The 21,288-nt window shown below is 38.7% G+C and overlaps 1 protein-coding gene across 5 annotated transcripts in view; it reads right to left on the bottom strand.

The window, feature by feature from the left end:
- LOC129237432 (potassium voltage-gated channel protein eag) overlaps positions 1-21,288 on the bottom strand; it is a 159,525-nt gene that overhangs the window by 107,844 nt on the left and 30,393 nt on the right. For all 5 annotated transcript variants that reach the window (XM_054872179.1, XM_054872182.1, XM_054872181.1 and 2 more), the window contains exon 2: positions 487-587. In XM_054872179.1, the coding sequence (XP_054728154.1) occupies positions 487-565 (79 nt within the window). In that variant the 5' untranslated portion in view covers positions 566-587. The remainder of the gene's footprint in view (positions 1-486; positions 588-21,288) is intronic.

The raw sequence follows: 21,288 nt of genomic DNA, 5'->3' as shown, positions 1-21,288 counted from the left end.
CTCCGTACTTGTATCCTGCTTTAAATTTTTGTTTCGGAGGAATATGGGATTTTAACGAACAAACCTGACTTTTTTTAGATTTTTTATAAGAGATATGAATTCTTTACCCATTCCTACAATTCAGCTTTATGCAGCGCGTTTTATTACAATTCAGCATTATTCGCCTGGGCTGAATCAAACTGAGCTTATTTCGACACATTACTAAAGAAGTAATTTTTCAAATATATCGCATCAACGGAATTCAGCGTAATTCAGCTCCTTTAAAAGATTTGCTCACACAATTTCTCGATCCCAATTATTAGATTTAAGCATTTTTTACGCATTTCTGCAATGTATCTTTATTCAGCTCAATTCAGCAGTTTTATGTTTATTTGTATAAGATTAGAAATAAAGTGTAGCGATTTCATTTGAGACAGCGTCCTTTATCTAAGAGCTTAATTTCTATTAATATATTTCGTACTAATATTTACGGATGCTAATACTTACGTTGTGAGTTCGAGCGCCGGATGATGTTCTCCAGGAATGTGTTCTGCGGCGCAACAAGTCCTCGACGTCCACCCGGCATTTTGCTTGCGTTGTTTGCGTATCTATTGCAACAGCAACACAATTTTTGGTTGTAGTGATTACGGCAAAGGCAACAGTAAAAGAAAAGAAAACAATAACAACAAAAAAAATGTAACACGCTAACGCACCCAAGCTTAAGAAGAACAACAAAAAATTATGAAATTACAAAAACAGGAAATCGACAGCACAGTGTTGACTCGCAGGCTTTGGCGAATGTTGACGGTGACAACAGTAACAACGACTGTTTTCGGTTGTTTATCAATGGCGGGTTAACACTGATATTGGTGGTCATAAGTAAAGGCAATGAAAGACGACGCGCGAGAAGGATTTTTTTACAGCCGCGCACGTGCTTCGCAGGTTTTTTGAAGTGAGCGAGTACAGTGGCAGCGGAGTGGTGGCGCGATGAGCTGGTAATAAAACATGATAAATTATGCGATTTAGATTTTTTATTTATTACTTTTTTTGTTTTTTAATGCCTGGTAAGTTTTTGCTTCATCCAGTTTTCACTTCCGTTTCACAGCGTTGATGGATGTAAGTTAAGAAACAGCGATAAGTTGGCGTAGCTAACGAGCGTAAAGCTTACGCTTTCTTTTATTTTAGGTGGCAACAATTTTGAATAGCGGACGTTATTTTTGCACTTTTACACGTATTTCTGCTGGTTCGGAGTCATTTAAAATTAATTTTAGACGAAAGGTTAGACATTTTTCTTTTTGTTTTGTGGTTTTTAGACACTTTAGGCCTATCATTTACTATTTCAATAAATATGCGTTGTTTTTTACTTCGTGTTTTCTTTTTATTTTGATGGCCTCTCTGAGCAAAACAGCCTCGAAAGATTGAAGAAAGTTTATTTATGAAGTGTACTTATATAAATATATTTTCCCCGTGGTTTCTAGGTGGAACATAGAGTCTCAGGGTTTAATTAATTATTATTAAAGATTCTTATATTTATTGACTCTACTGAAGTTTCGCATTTTTCTAACTCTTGCTCTCCCTTTTTTTCTCTATCCGTGATCTAGTTCTATGGAATGTAAAAATGTTTGCCGTTAGCAGCTCCATCTGTAGGAGTATTCCGCTCTGCCCTCATTCTTTTATTTTTTCCATTTGCTCTTTGGTAGTACATTCTGCCAATGGAAAGTGCCAATTTGTTTCCAACACGGCAATATCAACTCACACTTTTCAATTAAACACTTCGCTTACACTTCTCACCACTTTTTGTTGTAATTTTTTTATTGCCCACATTGATGTTAATTGCTTCACAAATTCATTGCACTCGCCAGTGAATATCGACAGTAACAAATGGTACAAATGTTGAACATTTTATCGCTTACACTTTTTCATTGCATACATTGCGGCGCTGCAATAAAAATTCCTTTACTTTTAACGCACACTCCACTTGCATTTATTTATTTTTCTTCTCATTTGCTTTTTGCGAGCAAACGTGTTACACGTTATTCGCTCTGGTGTCACACGCATACATAATCACTTTCGCGCACACAAGCACACACATATATTCACAATTGCACTGAAACGGACTAAAAAATGCGTTAATCTTTTTAGTTTCATTTCACTTTGTTTTGCCAAAATTTCGCCTGTTGCAGCTGCTATGGCGCATCCATTGAAGTATTCAAGCTTTTGTTGCTTTACGGCCTCCTGTGTGTGGGTGAGTGCCAGTTGTTTTGAAATGAACTGCAATGAGAAATAAGAGGTAACCAAAAAATTGCATTAAAAACAACGAAAGAGCGAACAAAAATGAGCATAGAAATTGATTAATGTTGTTGGTGACCAGCAAGTGACCCGCAGCGAGGCACACGCTGTCAGCCCCATGCATACAAGGATGAGCATACATATGGATAGAGATTTCAGAGGTTTTTTAACATTTTCCGTAAAAACTCCACCTATCGACTCCAGCATTCCATTTTATTTGCTTTCATTTTTCATGCCTGACGTAAACACGTGTCAACAACAACAATAAAAACCAACAAATTATTCTTTCTGTTGTTTACATATGTGCACACATACAAATGCATGCATTTACAAGTGAAAAGCAAAAATCAACAAGACCTTCCTAACATGCCTTCCTGAAAATCGCATCAAGCAATGGGATTACACTGATTGCCAGCCACCGGCTGACCAGCTGACTGTACCGACCGGCAGACCCGTTCTTTTACAATCTTTGACCCACCAGCATCGGCTGATCATGCGGTCAATTCACCATTTAATTGGAAAATGAAATATATTACTTTATACGGCCTTTAAGTGTGGATATGTTTGGCTGTGTGTGATCTTTTAAACAGTCGCCTTTTCAATCAGCGCGATTGACATTCCTCGGCACGTCTTGATTGCTCATACGCCACGTGCGTCGGACACAGCCAGTGAAATGAGGTGCGCAATGTAAACTTTATCGAGCATAACTTTTCTGTTAAGTAAGCAAAAGTTCTTTGACTGAATTTTTGAGAAAGTTGTATAGTATTTATTTTTGCCCCTCGTGCTGTGGTTGCTAAATTTTAACAAATTTTTGTGGTATTCAAGATTTGTTACTGACTTTTCATTTTTCTCAGGAAAAATTGATTCATGTGTATCTACTCCTGTCAACTTTCTTTTAATTGTTCAAATGAACTTTAAATGCAAAAAATAAAAGAATACTATTACGCGCAGATGTATGTATTGGCAAATAGCACTTATTGACAAGTTTTTAAAAGTTATTTATATATAAACCCAATTTTCACACTTTGTGTAACTGGAAAAAAAAATTGTATCAAAATTTCACACTTTTTAATCAGATTAAAAAAAATTTCATAAGTATTCAAAGTGTGCGGGCTTATAGTCCTTTGAATTTTGGTATGATAGAGTGCAAGTTTCAACTAACTTAAAATTCACATTGATTTCTGGCAATTTTTTCTGGTATTTTAAGCAGTTTACTCATATAACTAATTCTCAATGCACTGTCTATGTGAGAGAAAACACCCAGCACCGTCATCTATAATAGTTTTTTCAAAAATAAAAATTATTTGGAATCTAATTTTCAATATATCAATTTTTCTATAGATGACAAATAGCTTTTACTTCCGCTTGGGAATTATTCACTGGAAATTGATTAAGGTTAACTTTTCTGAGAGGAACTATTTTTTAAAATATTGTTTTCTTAATATTTTTGACCTCTTTAAATGTTAAGCCAAAAATCAAGTCCATATACCTATTGTATAATATGTAAGCTCCATGAACTAAATAACTGTAAGCAAAAATGCAACCAACATTCAAATGAAGGCCATTAGCACCTCAGAAAATGAATAAAAAATGTTTCGTTTAACTCCTCGCATTTGCAAAGTTGAAGTCACATAAATTTTTCTAAAAGTCCATTTTGTTGAGTGCAAAATAAATGAACTCTGCTTTAAAATAAATCAAATTTTAATGAAGAGAAATATTACCCAATCACACCACCCCTGCAATGCGCCACATAGTGGCCACTTTACAGTTAGTTATGCACGGAAATAGTTTCCCGAGAATATACGTAAAAAATATGCTCTACTTTTCTAGTAGTTAGCGTAGCTTGTGACTTGGCGAAAACAAAGCCAGACAAACATAAGCAAAAATAAGTGGGGAAAAAATTGCTATTATGTTGGTAGAGACAACCACAGCTCAGCGATTGCTACCAGCAATTACATACACATACACAGATAAAATGGATATGGCACAGCGCTGTACGGTGCCACCAACTGGGATACATTTCGCGCTTTTACTAAAAGCAGAAAAATTGTACAAAAAAATCATGCACAGACTCGCCGCGGCAACCAGCGTAGATACACGAAATGCTCATCAAAAGTGAGTATATAAATTTACAAAATAATTACAACAACCAGCTCATAATTACAGTAGCAGCACAGCGTAATGCAGCAATGCAGCAAAAGCGCACATAGAGCTCAAAGCGTTGTGGAAGCAAAAAGCACCACATTTTCATGCTTTTGATTTTCGTTTTCCTTTCACCAAAATTTAATTCAGAGGCCTATCTTATGGCGCTTAGAGCTGAGGTGTCGGAAAAGGGAAATAATTATATAAAGGATGCAACGCCACAGAAAGCGGCAGCCAAAGTGAAGCAGTTGCTTAAGTGAATAAGTGCAGGCGGATGCTGGGATGGAAGAACGAAGGAAGGGGCGTAGTAGGGCGCAAATGGCAGAGGAGGATTTTTTTCACATTTTTAATTTTCACTCGACAAAATAAAATACAAAAAGGAGGGAAAGTATTTATTAATGAAGGAGACGAAAAAAGTTAAAATGTAAATCCCTTTCTAAATATAAAAATTACAACACTTAAATAGAAAGAAAATAAGTGAATCTAAGGCATTTTTATAAAAAATAGGGACGACAGCACGCAATAAAGTGTTAAGCTAGCACATCATCAATGAAAACCAAAATTATTCCTATTATATGATATGCCAGCGGCCTTCGTGGCATGCCATTTAGCACACAAAAAGAAAATTAATAAAAAATATTTCAAACAATTTATTTGACTTAGGTTTAAAAATAAAATAAATAAATTCTAAATAATCTTTTTACCGACATGGAAAATGCCTCGTATTTTGGCTTGCAATTTTTTTTCTTGTATGTTCAATCTAAATTCAACAAGTACTTTGAACGTAAACTTATTATTTAACCGATATTCAAAGAGGTAAAATTATTATATCCACATTTTTTTCTTAAGTCAACTCCTAAGAGAGTCTAGGAAAATATTTAAAAGTTAAAGTGAGTCGCCCATCGCTTAAATTCCCAATCGAACGCCCTCTCCGCAAATACTGAGAAATGCTCAAATTCTATTCTGAGCTTGCCTTCGCGCAATTACCGCCTTACAACAACTATTCTCAGTCAATGTGGGATGAAGGCAAATATCTGATATTTCCAGCTGCCTGCAGTCAATGAAAAGCTTAGCTGCTAAAAACAGCAACCACAATAATAATGCGCTGAAATAGAACAAAGTATCTATAACGGTATATATTTTGTTTTAATTAGCGAAAATCTAGCTTGTTGCAAGCGGCAACTTAGACAGCTGCTTTTCATAAAATGAAGTATTGTGCATTGTTGGTCATGCGCCAGCGCTGCCTCACTCACTCCTTCAGCTGTCTGCCAACGCGTATAATTATTTGTGGTCCGCTGTTATTACAACAACTCTATTGTCTGATATTCTAACACAGCTGCTGTCGGTAGCACATTTTTACCTTTTGTTGTAGGTTTTTTTCACCTATTTTTTCACTTATTGTTTCATCTTCTATCTTTTGCCTCTTCTTCCCGTTGCCGCTCGCGCTGCTGCAACCCAAGTATTTCGCCTATTATAATTACAAGCAGCTACTACATTCAGCAACTAATTTGTTAATTATTTGAAACATTGTGGCAGTGACGTGTTGCACGAACCCGCAACCACAAGCACTAAAGTTGCAGCAAGCAAACGCGCGCTCATCCGCGCTTCCTCGCACCCCCTCAAATGCTATTATGAGCAGCCAGCAAAGCGTTCGACAGCGACACTTTAAGAGCACAATTTACACACCCCGTGACGAAGCAGCAAACCAAGATGAATGGGAGCAGAAGGATCATGTTGCAGCAGTTGCAGCTGAAGCTGCGCACGTCACGCCAGAGGAGACAATATGAAAGGATCGAAAGCGTGCGGCGAACCATTTTAATTTTTGCAGCCTTCCGAAGTGGAGCGCTGGGGCTATGGGAGCTGCAAGCAAGTTGGCTAACTGTGTTTTGTATGTATGTGTATATGCGTGCGTTGCAGCAATATTTTTGTTAAAAAGTTTTGTTATCGCAAACTTATCTGATTACCTGCGGTATATTTTATGCTTTTACGAAATAAAAACTTTCTTTTGTGCCATCGTAAGTGTATAAGCATTCAGAGTTTGTGGGAGATTTAATTTCAAAACCAATCTCGAACAAGTTTTAAGGTTTGCTAATTAATCACAAGCGAGTGACATAAGACTTAATGGCTTGGGCTAAATTTTTGGAGAAACTAAAATTATATGGGGAGTAGTGTAACAGTGCAAGGGGTACTGTGGATGGAGTGACATCCTTCTGTCTGGTATTTAAATGAATGTCTATGCCAATTTGCGGTGTATGTCCAAAGGATGATCCTGCAAATCGAGCAAACGATATTTTCTGACACTTCTAGTGCAACTTAATTAGTTCTTAATATCCAAACTTCTCTCCGAGTATAAATTGTCAACAAAAGAAGCTGTTGACCAAACTGAGAAGCCTACATTAACAGCTGTACAGCGCCAGAGTGCACGTAATCGTTTTCTGTAGATAAAATAAATAAATGACTGCGCTTACCCCCTTTTAGCGTGCTTGCGCTGGGATTGGTCGAGCTCCTTCTCCTATTTATGGCGTGCGTCTTGAAGTAGCTCCACAAATGCAGAGACTTACAGTTTTAAGCCGACTCCGAACGACAAATGGTTTTTTATGAGGAGCTGTTTTCATGGCAGAAATACACTTGTAGAGTGCCATTGCCTGCCAAAGGGCCACCGCTTTTAGAAAACAATATGTCTATCACTTGGTGGTTCAAGCTCGGGATTTTGAGCCCGGGACTACCAAATGGTAGCCAACTGACTGAAAATCGAGTTATTGCAAAGAATTTAACATACGAAAATTCCTTGAGCTCCAGTAATCAGCACATAAATCTTTACGTTGACATTTTATTATTATTTTAATTTCATTATTTGTAAAACAACACTTACTTCCATTTGCATGTAAATGCCTTTTCGGCGTGTGACCCTGACATGAAGGTTGGTTACCGACCTTCACAGTTGGCATGAAATGGAGTACTAAGCTGACCTTTTAGAGGTAGATAAATTTTGCTAGCACCAAAATTTTATTATAACACTCACCAGCAGTTCTTGCAAGCATTTCTGATATGCAAAGCTAAATAATAATAACAATAAAATTTCGTACTAAAAAGTCTCTGCTGAGGTCCACATATTAGCTGGCTCGTAGTAGCTGAGCCTATGGAATGCCTATTAATTTTAATAAATGAGACGCATAACTGTATATATTTACCATTACGAATACACATGCAAATCTTAGTCAGTAATTTTCCACCAAATTTCAAGCAGTTGATAGTAAGAAAGCATGCAAAGGACCTGCATTTGAATACAGTGAAAATCTTAGTGTAGGGAGGCATGTATGTAAGAATGTCTGTACGCTCAAAAGGCAAAACGTAGTTTTGTTCGAAATGTGCTTTCAACATAATCCCATCACAACAGCAATGATAATAACAGTAACAATACAAATAATGTTTTCTACATTTGCGATTGTATCGTTTAATGCCACCTTAGCAGCAGCGTCACATAGTAAAGCAGTAAAGCAATATTAAAAGTAATAACACTCACACGTCCACGCCCACACGCCTTGAAGTATACCACCGTTTTGCATGTTCATCCAACCAAACAGACAGACAAACGCTTAAGTTTAGTAATTTCCATTGAAAAAAAGACCTTGCGAGAGCCTTCAACAAGGCGAGTGTCGTGAAGCGTAGCACAGCAAAAAATTAAAGCGAAAATGAAAAGTGAATGCACAAGAAAGTAAAACAAAACAAATTTAAGTGAAAAATATACGACGAAATCTGCGAATTTCATTATAAGCCACAATTTTTGGCACGCCATTTGGACTACACAGCGACAACCAAAAGTGAAATTCATTTGCGCATTACTCATGTCATACGAGTATGTACATATGTACGTATGTGTGTGTGTAGGGCGAGAGTAGCGTGCGTTCAGCAGAGAACTTATAAATTATTACCAAAAACGAAAACTCACAGGAAATATCATCGATCAGCTAGTTGTGCGTTGGCAGCGGAGGAAGAGATTGATGGCGGCGTAATTCCAGTATTTCATGTTTACAGAAATTTAGCCGCTCTTATAAAGCACAATTTCATACAGTTTGCATTTATAAAGGGGGCGATTGTGTGGCGCTGATTTATGCGCACGCGCATCTAATAAAATCGTCGTGGGGAGCACGGAGTCGTAGATGACTATTGTGAAATTCTTCCATCTGGAATTTAACTTGATTCTTAGATGACCTCCTTGGAAAATCTTTGCGTACATAGTTTTATAACCCTTTAAATTCTAAATCTAAAAAGTGCAAGATTCAAGTGGTCGAACAATAGGGTTGATTTTTGACATTTTTTTCTGCTGACTGTGTTGGATGTTTTCTTCCATATAAAAAAATGTGGAGTAGGTCTTAAATAGAGAAGATGCACACAAATGCGTCCGAAAAAAATTCTCAAAAATCAAAGTGATTTTTGATCTACTTAAAATTTGCACCTTATCGTGCCGAAATTCAACGAACTATAAAATTTCGTAACTCTGAGTAAAAAGTTTGAAATTTTGTTCACAAAAAGTGCACAGTTGAGCATAAAGGTGCCATATCTTCTTCAAAATGTAATTGGACTATATATCCTAAAAATTAAATGAATGATTATCCAAAGTAATAACCAAAAATTCGGTGATATATGCCTTTCGAACCACATAAATAATTTCTATGTACATCTTCACATTGCAAATTGGGCATAAAAAGAACGAAAGTCCCTCTTTTAGTCACCAGTACTCGGCATCAGTGTACTTAATAATGTCAGCAGGTCATTAGCACTGACTTACTTGTGTACACTACAAAATGCTTCACTCCCCCGACATTTTCTAATTTCCGCTGCTTACCCTCCAAACCGCCCCCATAGCAATCCAAATATGGTATTCGCCTTAATATCCGCTATTCATTGGGTAAACAAATTTTCTTGTCATTAGCGAACATTTTTCCTCTTGCACTTCATGACTTGACGCATCTCCACTTTCCTGATATCTCGTCTATTTTCTCCCGCGTTGAAATTTTTCCAGCAACTTCATTTACACGCGACTCTAATAAGATGCAGAATGTGGCCAACAACAGCAAATCAAGTGAGGACTAAAGAAAAGCAGTGCAATAGAAAAAATCAACTGTGGCCGACAATAACACGAACCGAGGCAGCGGAAGAAGAAGGAGTAGCGGGGCAAAGCTAGAAAAAGCGCAGCAAACTATATTTACTGAACTTTAATTGTTTTCGGAGAACAATTTGTGACAAAGCGACAATTTTCTTTTATTACGCATTTACATACAGTGGCGCTGATGTCCGAAATTCACTCCCTTCTTTTTTTTGCTCTTTTTTTTCGGTTATGTCGTCTCCTCCAATTCTTCGTCTTCTATCACTCTTTGGTCTGCTGGCATTAAGTGAAAGTGGCAGGACATGTGTAAGCCAGCAAATGAATATAAATTTACACACACACACACATTCACACATACACAGGATTTCCAAATATTCATACATTTTGCTACCACTTTCCTAGACATGTGGGTATGTGTGTGTGTGTTTGGCTCATTAATATTAAGCGCCACTCGAGTCGTCGTGACACTTAGGATGAGATCCAGCCAAGTGCGACAGACAACGAGCTGCAATAGCTATTATTTGCACTAATGTTGGTTTGTGGGTGTGTGTAGCTGCGTGACTTTTGTGCGCCACATGAAATATTCTCAAACAACAACTACTACAAATCGTTTCTAGCCACTGCCCTCCTCACCTTCGCCACTTAGCCAAGATTTTGCCCTGTATATTCATTTATTTTGGTTTGTTTGTCCGCCAACGCCACTCGACCGGCGGGTGTAACTGTTTTTATGTAGCGCAGAGTAAAACTTTGACACCCACATACACATGCAAGCACGTTAATGGTCTCAATTCAGCTAAGTTGTGTTTTATTAAAAAAGAAAAAAGTTCTGTGCTAATATGAGTTAGTAGCGTAAACAGCTGATAGCTGTAGTGTTCTCGAAATAACTCAGAAGTGGTTCCTGACCACAAAGAAAAAGTGAGAATTTGTCAGTATGTATGCGCTAAAAGAACCACTGTAGCCATACATTAATTTTGAACTGACAAAATTTTGCTAGGTCACATAAAAAGTTTCACCTCTCTGCCTCAGATAAAGTTAATTTAAACAAAATTTAACATCAGTGAAATTGGCGCAAAAGATTCGACTGGATACGGCAAATTTGAAAGGAATTTTATTATTCATGATTGTGTGAAAAAATCTTAAGAATAAGATTATTTTAGGTGTGCTAGAAACCTCGTTGAACACTTTTAGGAAATTCAATAAATTTTATTTATACATATAAATGTGACTAAATTCATGAATGTGGCTAAACAAATTTGTAGATAAAAAATCAATTTTGTAGATAAAGATTAAAATTTCTCGAGGTTAGGTTCCTTGAAGTCAAGTGGCTTCATCCAACAACGAGAGCTTATACATAGTAAAATTTTCAGCGACAACTCCTAAGTTGAGTGGGAAGGATAGAAAGTTTTTAAGGGCAGAACGTATAGCAATAATACGTCTCAATATTGGAAGCTGAAGAGTCAAGGGCTACGCCGCGGAGTTTGAGTTAAGTGACAGAATTTGTGAGTCTGCAACAGCCAATTAAATAACTAGCCCACTAATAGTACAAATAGTTCAGAAATTTTGCCAAAGTGGATTCTAACTGCACGAGTATCTTTCACGACCCACAGATGGCTTAAGGTCATGGTAGTCGCAATCTAAGCAGATCGCGCGAGATATTCACCTTTACTGGGCAAGCGTAGGTACAGCCAACTTCTGGTATTATTAGTGGACATATTTAATGATTAAAATACCCGAATCTCATGTGAAAGATATACGGGGGAAGTCCATCTGCGAACACTTTCCGTGAATCTTTACCGCCTTTTAGTTTACCGCCTGACTTTTAAGCTGTTGAAAGCGATGCATTGATATAACTAATAATTCATTAATATCCAAGCATTCGAGTCGATTTGAAGCTGATCAAAAGGAAAATTAAAGCAGTCAATTTTAAACTACTTTTTTTTAGCCTGGCGTGAACGAAAAATTTCCTTTTATGTCAGTTCCAGACTTCTATGATCCTACGAAAAGTCGATAACTGAGCAGTATTGAGCCACTAAAAAACTGACCTACATTTCGTCCAATAACAAGTCAATTATAAAGGAAAAAAATTGAATAAGCGGTAAGTAGACATATCTTTTGATAATTATAAGCTTAAAAATCCAGGTTGGTTTGAAAAAGGTAAAAAAGTGAGCGTTTTGAGAGAAGCAGCTTTCAAGCAAAAGCGAACTACTCCCTCTCTTAACCTCACCGAAAGCTATCAAACGCAAATAAAAAATTACTCGGAGCCTTATCGCTCAATAAGCCACTTGGTAATAAAAATATACCAGGTTTGGCTATCTGCTACGGTGAAAAAGCAAAAAAGTGAGAGTAACTTCGGTTGCCACGTCCCATGGCACTCGGCAGCAGAATTCTGCCCGCTTATTTCCCACGGACTCACACACTCGTCCTATTAGATGGGATTCAGATGAAAACGAAGCAACATGAGCAGAGACCGGGTTCATTTTTTTTTCTTACATCACCAACACAATCTCAGTTTTTTCGAAAACAAACCGCCGTCATGTGACGTCAGCTAATGAAGTGAGCCTTTTCAATTCGCTGAGAACCGATTAATGGTGTGATCTTCTCCACACCCCTATAAATCTTTTCACCATGACAAAAGTTAATCACTCGCCTATACACTCAGCTCGAATCTCCCCAGGACTTCTCCTCTTTCCTTTAAACTACCCACTTGTCCTCAGCTAATCATGCACGGAAGTTTCATTGGTTTAACAAACAGCTCCGTTTGGTTTTTAAAAATTGTGTGCAGATTTCAAAACAACTCTCTTCTTTGGATCTTTGAGATTACTGCTCCGTAGCAGCTTAACTTTCCTACTCAGCTTACTAATTCTCCAGCGCAGAATGAAAATTTAAGTGTCATTCAATCCATACAAGGCGAAATGAGTGATTCCCCGAGACTTGTATTTGTACAGTAAACATTCGATAATCTTGCCCCAAAACAAGTAACTTTTTTCAATCATTGCTTTATTGAATGAAATTCTTGAAACCGATGCTTTTTTAATAGTTTTACTTATGGGAAATGCTTCGAGTGCTTCGATGCATTTTGAATGTAGAAATAGTTTCTCGTTTCGGTAGTTAAATCCTTTTTTGTGTTTGCTAAGAAAATTATCCTAAATAAATTCAAATAAAATAACTGTGCCAGTTGACGGCTTGGTTGTCGAGGGCATACATTTTTTTATTTACTTTCATTTTCTTAATGCGTACTTATTAACAATAAATTCATGTATGTGCAAATATATTTAAAATTTTTTTATATTTCATTTCATAAGTCCAGCCTGATTGTGGAAGCTTCTAATATCAAATCATTAGCTTCGCATGTTCTTATGCAAAAAATCTGAAATCTGGCGCATAGTTTAAGTTTTCTACATTCTATGATATTTTGAAAAACAAACACCGCCTCCTAACCAACAGGTACTGCATATGCCCTAACGTTGGCATTTAATGGCAACGCACAAATCGTTTTAGCCACGTCCAGTTCACCTCGCTCTACATTCGCGCTGCTCCAACTCTGCACTCTGCCGTGAAAGCAAAAGCAATTGGCCATTCAATTATGGATTAGCCAAAATGCCTTAAATTGCGACATATATCATATTACGATTTAATTACCAGGTAGTTAGAAAGGTGAGCAAGGGAGTGTCAGACTGTCAGCCGACTAAAACCGCGTTGTTGGTATGGAATTTCATTTGTGCTTCTCATTTCACCATTTCATTCAGGTATTTTTGCGTTCAATTCTGCTATTCAACTGTTCCGCTGTTCGACTGTTCCGCTGCTCGCCTGCTCACACGCAGTTTGCTTTAATTTTAATTAAAAAATCAATAATCAACGACCTTTTCTTTGCTGCCACATTCGAGGTACGTTAATGTGCCAAACAGCCAGTCAGCCAGGCAACTAGTCGAGCCGAATAGATCAAGCACATATTTACATACAAAAGGATCTGTATATATATATGTGATTATATGTATATTTGTTTGTTTTGTGTTGTGTAAATAAATGTCAGCTGAATAAGCAATGAAGCGAGTGAGGCAAGCGGCAGTGTTGGGAATACTCTGCACCTTAGTTGCTGCCCCTTGGCCGCATTAGAAACATTCGCGATATTGTCGCCTGCATTTGCAGTAGTTCAACGCAGAGTAACCATAGCAATGGCGCATACAATAAAACCACATTACGAGCACATTCACACATACATACATACGAGTGTGTGAAAGAGTAAGGGAACCAAAATGGAGCATTCAAAGAAGGTCGTGTACGGGCAGATAGATCAACCCACCGACTCACCAACCCTTCGACCAAGCGCCCGACAGGCGACCGAAGTAGCGCAAGTGAGTAACTCCTGAGCAATTTCGTGTGACAATAGTCGAGCACAAAACCACCGTTGTGGCAGCTAGCTTAGTTGCACGCTCAAGGCAAATAGGGGAAGCAAAAACTACAATTGCAGAGTGAATAGAATTTGTGAAAAAATGGGAAGTAGAAGAACGGCAGTACACCAGTAAAGCTGGTAAATGACAAAAATTACCCAATAGGGGAAATATAAACGCGACAAATTTGTTATTGTGCATGGGGCGCAAGCGAGGGTAACCACTACCATTTGTGAGGCGAATGGAAGAGGCAGGAAATGTTTTAAATAAAATACGAGAAAATAGCATAGAACACTGCAGTAAAGGTGCCACCACTTAATTTTAAATAAAAAGCAAAAATATTAGAAAAATAAATAAAAATATAGGGGTATACTATTTTAAACGGATGTGTCTACAAGCACTCGGCCACCAAAAGCAAGCAATCGCTTAACAGGTGAAGGGAAGAGGTTAATTGCATTAGTTCGGAAAATGGTGCATGACACATGAGAACAAATGTTTCATGTTTTTGTTGTATATATGTATGTTTTTATTGTACATAAATACATACATATGTGAAATACTTATACTAAAACAACGAAAGCCAACGCTACTATTTGCCTTTCCATGCACTCAGATGTTGACATTTTACTCGGTAACCCATAAAATACCAAGAAAAATTACACACAAGTGGAACAGTAGAGCGAAGTTGTATCACATATGTTTATGTATGTGTGCTTGTATGAGAATATACCGTGCAGAGTAAACTTGCAATGAAGTGAAAGTAAATTTCTGGTTCAGCAGTAGCACGACTTCGTCAATTGTGAACCATTTCGCTACTCATGTTGAAAGTAGCTGCATTTATCCATTTGTCAGTGTAGCAGTAAAAGTAAAATAGTAAACGTAAATGAATGCCCTTCTCACATATGACGACCGTGGTGTCGCGTGATGGCTACAGTTTGTGACACAAAAAATTATTGCTTCGTGATTTTGGCTAAAAACTGGTGTGGTCTTGTTTTCTTCTAAGAAGGGAGTACACAAAACATTGTGAGCATTTAAATTTTTCATATAAATTATAAATATATGGCAAATAAATTATTAAGTTTGTAAATAATAAATGGAACAACAATAACTTAAAAAATAATTGAGGAACTGCAAATTTGTTGGATCTCTCTCAAGCATTAAACTTAGAACCCCTGGCTGGTAAGCCAGCGCTGTATTCAATGGTGTTTTTCTATCTTAAGTGAAGTAAGAGTACTAGGAACTTTCTTAAAATTTTACTTTCAAGTCAGTTGATTAAGCAATTTCCGAGATATACGGCAATTAGTGAGAGGCTTTCAAACACTTGATGGCCAAGAGGCAGAGTTTAAACTCGTTTCTTTTGAAATCTACCCATTTTCGAGTTTCCGAAGTCGGTGACCGCTGTAACTTAGAACCACTTGGGTCGTTTTAGGCCTTATGCATCTGAAAGGTGCCATCGGAAGCCAGTGGTATGTCACCAACTAAAATATGTTATCATAATGGACTTGTTTTTTTTGGTGAAAATATAGATATCAAAAGTGTGATTTTTCATGGACTTAGATCCACATGGAGGATGGTTCCATGTGTAGAAGTCCACGCAAGTGGGGAAAGTTACTGATCGCCATTCACTTGGGAGTGGCCAGGACGATTCTTCTGCATATGGTTTAAGCAGCTCACAACGTCCGGGATTAGCCCACGTATCCTTTGGGTTCGGGTTCGGGTTCGGGAGTGAGCTAACGTGAGAAGGCGAAGCATTCCAGCATAGCTGGTTCTGCGTTGGGTTTGGGCCCCGCCACTTAAAAATTCCCCCCAATGAAAACAGCAACAAAGCCTCGGATGAGAACTTCCACTGATGACGACCCCTGCAAACGAAATAAGGAATACGATTTAAGAACATGCACCTGGAATGTCCGGTCCCTTAATGCGGAAGGTGCCCCGGCTGGTTGATGTCCTCGTGAGAGTAAAGGCTGACATCACTGCCATCCAAGAGATGCGATGGACGGGGCAAGGCAAGAAAACCGTAGGACATTGCGACGTCTACTACAGCTGTCATGTAAAGGAGCGCAAATTCGATGTCGGATTTGTTGTTGGAGAGAGACTTCGTCGCCAAGTACTGTCGTTTACTCCGGTGGACGATCGTCTCGCAATAATCCGCATCAAAGCCCGTTTTTTTAACATATCGCTAATTTGCGCCCACGCCCCGACGGAAGAGAAGGACGATGCGACCAAAGATTCCTTCTATGAGCGCTTGGTACGTTCGTATGAGCGCTGCCCCCGCCACGACATAAAAATCGTGCTTGGCGACTTCAACGCCAGGGTGGGCAGGGAGTTAATTTTTGGTCCCACAGTCAGAAAATTCAACCTGCACAACGAAACATCCGGTAACGGACAGAGGTTGGTCGACTTCGCCGGGGCCCGAAACATGGTAGTCTGCAGCACCAGATTCCAACATAAAAAAATCTACCAAGCTACCTGGCTGTCTCCTGATCGAAAAACGCGAAACCAGATCGATCATGTTGACATATATGGAAGACACGCTTCTAGTGACTCGGATCACTACCTTGTTGCAGCCAAACTGCGCACACGCCTCTGTGCAGCAAAAAACGTACATCTACCCACGCAAAGAATGTTCGACATCGAAAAGCTGCAATCACAACAGACAGCCAGACAGCCAACAAACCGGCATGCACGAGCAATGGAGCAACATTTCTCGTTCCCTACGTACCGCCGCCGAAGAAGAAATCGGATTCCGGCGAGGCCGAAAAAACAATTGGTACGACGAGGAATGTCATGCTGCCGCAGAAAGAAAGGATGCCGCCTATAGACCCACGCTGCGATCGGGCGCAACGCGAGCCATCTGGGATCGCTACCGAGAGCTAAAAAAGGAAGAGAGACGTATTATCCGAAAGAAGAAACGAGAGGCCGAAATACGTGAGCTTGAGATGCTGGCCAACAAGAACAACGCCCGAAAATTCTATCAGAAAGTTCGGCGGCTTACAGAAGGTTTTAAGACCGGGGCGTTTTCCTGTAAGAACAAAGACGGCGAACTGGTGACTGACATCCAGAGCAATCTTAAATTATGGAGGGAACACTTCTCGAACCTGTTAAACAGTGACAGCTGCGCATGTCACAGAGAATGTGAAGATCCCGATACCCCAATCGACAACGACGGAATTGACGTTCCGCTGCCCGACCATGACGAGGTAAGAATAGCGATAACGCGGCTAAAAAACAACAAAGCCGCAGGCGCGGACGGACTGCCGGCTGAGCTATTCAAACATGGCGGCGAGGAGCTGGTAAGGTGCATGCATCAGCTCCTATGCAAAATATGGTCGGATGAAAGCATGCCAGGGGATTGGAATTTAAGTGTGCTCTGCCCAATCCATAAGAAGGGCGATCCTGCAATATGTGCCAATTACCGCGGGATTAGTCTTCTAAATATCGCCTATAAGGTTCTAGCGAGCGTATTGTGTGAAAGGCTGAAGCCCACCGTCAACAAACTGATTGGACCTTATCAGTGTGGCTTTAGACCTGGAAAGTTTACCATCGTCCAAATATTTACAATACGCCAAATCTTGGAAAAGACCCACGAAAGAAGAATCGACACACACCATCTCTTCGTCGATTTCAAAGCTGCATTCGACAGTACGAAGAGGACTTATCTGTATGCCGCGATGTCTGAATTTGGTATCCCCACAAAACTAATACGGCTATGTAAGATGACGTTGCTCAACACCAGCAGCGCCGTCAGAATTGGGAAGGACCTCTCCGAGCCGTTTGATACCAAACGAGGTTTCAGATAAGGTGACTCGCGGTTGTGTGACTTCTTTAACCTGATGTTGGAAAGCATCGTACGAGCTGCAGAACTTAATCGCTCAGGCACAATTTTTTATAAGAGCGTACAATTGCTGGCGTATGCCGATGATATTGACATCATCGGCCTTAACAACCGCGCTGTTAGTTCTGCCTTCTTAAAACTGGATCAAGAGGCAAAGCGAATGGGTCTGGTGGTGAACGAGGACAAAACGAAGTACCTCCTGTCTTCAAACAAACAGTATCGGCACCCACGTCACTGTTAACAGTTATAATTTCGAGGTTGTAAAAGACTTCGTTTATTTAGGGACCAGCATTAACACCGATAACAATGTCAGCCTTGAAGTCCAACGTACAATCTCTCTTACCAACAAGTGCTACTTTGGACTAAGTAGGCAACTGAGCAGTAAAGACCTCTCTCGACGAAGAAAACTAACACTCTACCAGACTCTCATCATGCCCGTCCTAACGTATGGCGCAGAAGCTTGGACGATGACAACATACGATGAAGCCACGCTTGGAGTGTTCGAGAGAAAGACTCTGCGTAAGATTTTTGAACCTTTGCACGTTGGCAACGGCGAATATCGCAGACGATGGAACGATGAGCTGTATGAGCTTTACGACGACATAGACATAGCGCAGCGAATAAAGATCCAGCGGCTACGTTGGCTGGGTCATGTCGTCCGAATGGATACAAACGCTCCGGCTTTGAAAGTATTCGATGCGGTACCAGCTGGTGGTAGCAGAGGAAGAGGAAGGCCTCCTCTGCGTTGGAAAGATCAGGTGGAGAAGGACTTGGCTTCACTTTGTGTGTTCAATTGGCGGCGGTTAGCACGAGAAAGAAACGACTGGCGCGCTTTGTTAAGGGGGGGGGGGTAACGTTAATTCATGGAAAAAAAGGCACATTTTTATGATTTTTTTTTTGATGACACAGTTAAAATTTATTCGTCAAATCTTTTACTACATAAAACTATAGCATTTGAAGTATATTTTGTGAAATTTTCATCCAAAAATATTTAAAAATACGGCAATGGCAGAAATTATTCGGACGCATCTCAAAAAAAAGTAGTTTTGCGGTGCCCCTCATAACTCGGTGTTAAATCATCTGAAATCAAAAAACCAAAGTTATTTTATTAGATAATCGTTTTCTCCGGGTAACGCCGAGCGGGTTTTTTGAAATTCAAAATTTTTCGATTTTTGGGAACACGTTAAAGTCAAAAACACGATTTTCGCGTAAAAAATCGGTGAATTAGCTACCGTAAAAACAAAAGTATCAACAAATTCGAAAAAAACTCTTCGGCGTTACCTTGTAAAACATCTACAGAAAAAGTGTTCAAAATTTCAAAAGGATCGGTACAGTAGTTTCAAAGTTATGAGGGGCACCGACTTTGAAAACGTAAGTTGTGGGAACAACGCTTTAAAGTTCAAATGGCGCGCGGTTGAGCCAGGTAGGTAGCAACACTTACATGGCTGTATCTTTGTAAGTTTTGCTCCGATTCATCTAAAATTTTCACAGAATATTCTTGAAAGGTTCTTCATTTAAAAAACCAATTAAAAAAAAAAATGCACGAAAAAAATTTAAAAACGTTACTCCCCCCCCCTTAAACTCGGCCAAAATCGCGTAAGCGGTTATCGCGCCAATTAAGAAGAAGAAGATCCACAGAAACCACCTAAAGAATAAAGAACTAGTACTTGATCGTAGTACTTATTTCTTAATTTAAATGCTTTGCAATTTTATTTGTTTTGTTTTTGTTGAAAATGTAGATTCTCTTGAAAATTCGTGTGAAGGCTTTTAGAAGCAACCATTTTTCTAATTTTTAAAATAAGAAAATTCCTGAATAAAAATTCTTTTTTGGTGTACTCGTAACAGAGCTAAACCAAATAAGTCAAAACGCATTTGTTTAAAAAGATGTTTCTCGATGTATGCGAGGATCTTTTTTTCATTTTTGAATTTTTTGTAACAATTGGAAACCAAAAACCGACTTTGAATTAAAAAAGATCGACTAATTTTTTACTTTCTTTAATTTCAAAAATGTGGACTAGGTTTCTAGTTATAGCACTCATCGACTTCAGAAACAACAAGTTTCAGAAAATCGCTTTAACGTCGAGCAGGTATAGAATCTCGTCAATTTTGGATTTATATATATATGGGACGTTCCACGTCAACCGGTACACTAGCCGGTCCAAAATTCTATGGGACCGATTTTGAAGTCCAAGGTCTCAAAATGATCGTCTGAATGTCCACTATTGAAAGCCGTCTGGCCCATTGAGAAATTCAATATGGCGTCTAAGCTGACTAAAAATTAGAGTTTATTTAAAATCTTGTGTGCTCCTAAGAAAACCAGGAGCAATGAAAAAAAAGTAATACTGATTCTTTATGTTCTTAGGGTCGCAGATTACGATTTCGGAAGCAGATTTCCAAAATTCAAAATGGCGGATCCAATATGGCGGCCGAGAATATTAATTTATTTCGATTTGTTTAAAATGTATTTCTAAGGGGTTTTTTAGGTCGCTGATTACGAATCTGAAGTCAGATTTTTTAAATTCAAAATGGCGGATCCAATATGGCGGTCAAAAATAAAAAAATTATTTCGATTTTTTTGAAACCTGTTTTAAAAGGGTTTTTGGGGTCGCTGATTGCGATTCTGGAGTCATATTTCAAGAATTCAAAATAGCGGATCCAATATGGCGGCCAAAAATAAATAACGTTATAAAATAAAAAAAAAAAAATTAAATTAAATAATTTTTGGCCGCCATATTGGATCCGCTATTTTGAATTCTTGAAATATGACTCCAGAATCGCAATCAAGATTTTAAAAAAACTCTAATTTTTAGTCAGCTTAGACGCCATAATTTGGACGCCATATTGAATTTCTCAATGGGCCAGACGGCTTTCAATAGTGGACATTCAGACGATCATTTTGAGACCTTGGACTTCAAAATCGGTCCCATAGAATTTTGAACCGGCTAGTGTACCGGTTGACGTGAACGTCCCATATATATAATAGGCGCGTATACCCTTTTTGGGTGCGTGCGTCTTGATGTTGTTCCACAAATGGAGCGACCTACACCTACAAACCGACTCCGAACGGCAGATATTTTTTATGAGGGCCTTTTTCAGAGCAGAAATACGCTCGGAGGTTTGCCATTGCCTGCCGAGGATCTGCCGCTCTTAGAAAAACACATTTTTTTCTTAATTTTGGTGTTTCACCAAGATTCGAACCTAAGTTCTCTCTGAATCCCGATTAGTAGTCACGCACCAACAGGAAGTTAGAAAAATACAAAAAAAGGGTAAGTACCATATCCGCAAATTGTATTTATATCTAAAATATGTATTATGCGAATTTTTCAAGAAAGCTATAAAAACAACCTTCTCACGGTATGACCCCCTTACATGCTATTTGCTGCTTATTTAAACCAAATAGTTTCTTTATATGAGATTACGGATTAATTCTTTCATTATTTCAACTGCCTAATCAGTCTAAATCGATTTAGTTTTTGACATTTCGGATGCCCTAATTTGAAATTTATATTCAGTTTTTATTTTAATTTAAGCAGTTCTTCACTGCCACA

This window comes from Anastrepha obliqua, chromosome 2 (genome assembly GCF_027943255.1).
Source record: "Anastrepha obliqua isolate idAnaObli1 chromosome 2, idAnaObli1_1.0, whole genome shotgun sequence".
Lineage (NCBI taxonomy): Eukaryota > Metazoa > Arthropoda > Insecta > Diptera > Tephritidae > Anastrepha > Anastrepha obliqua.
This window is presented reverse-complemented; position numbering and strand designations above follow the sequence as displayed.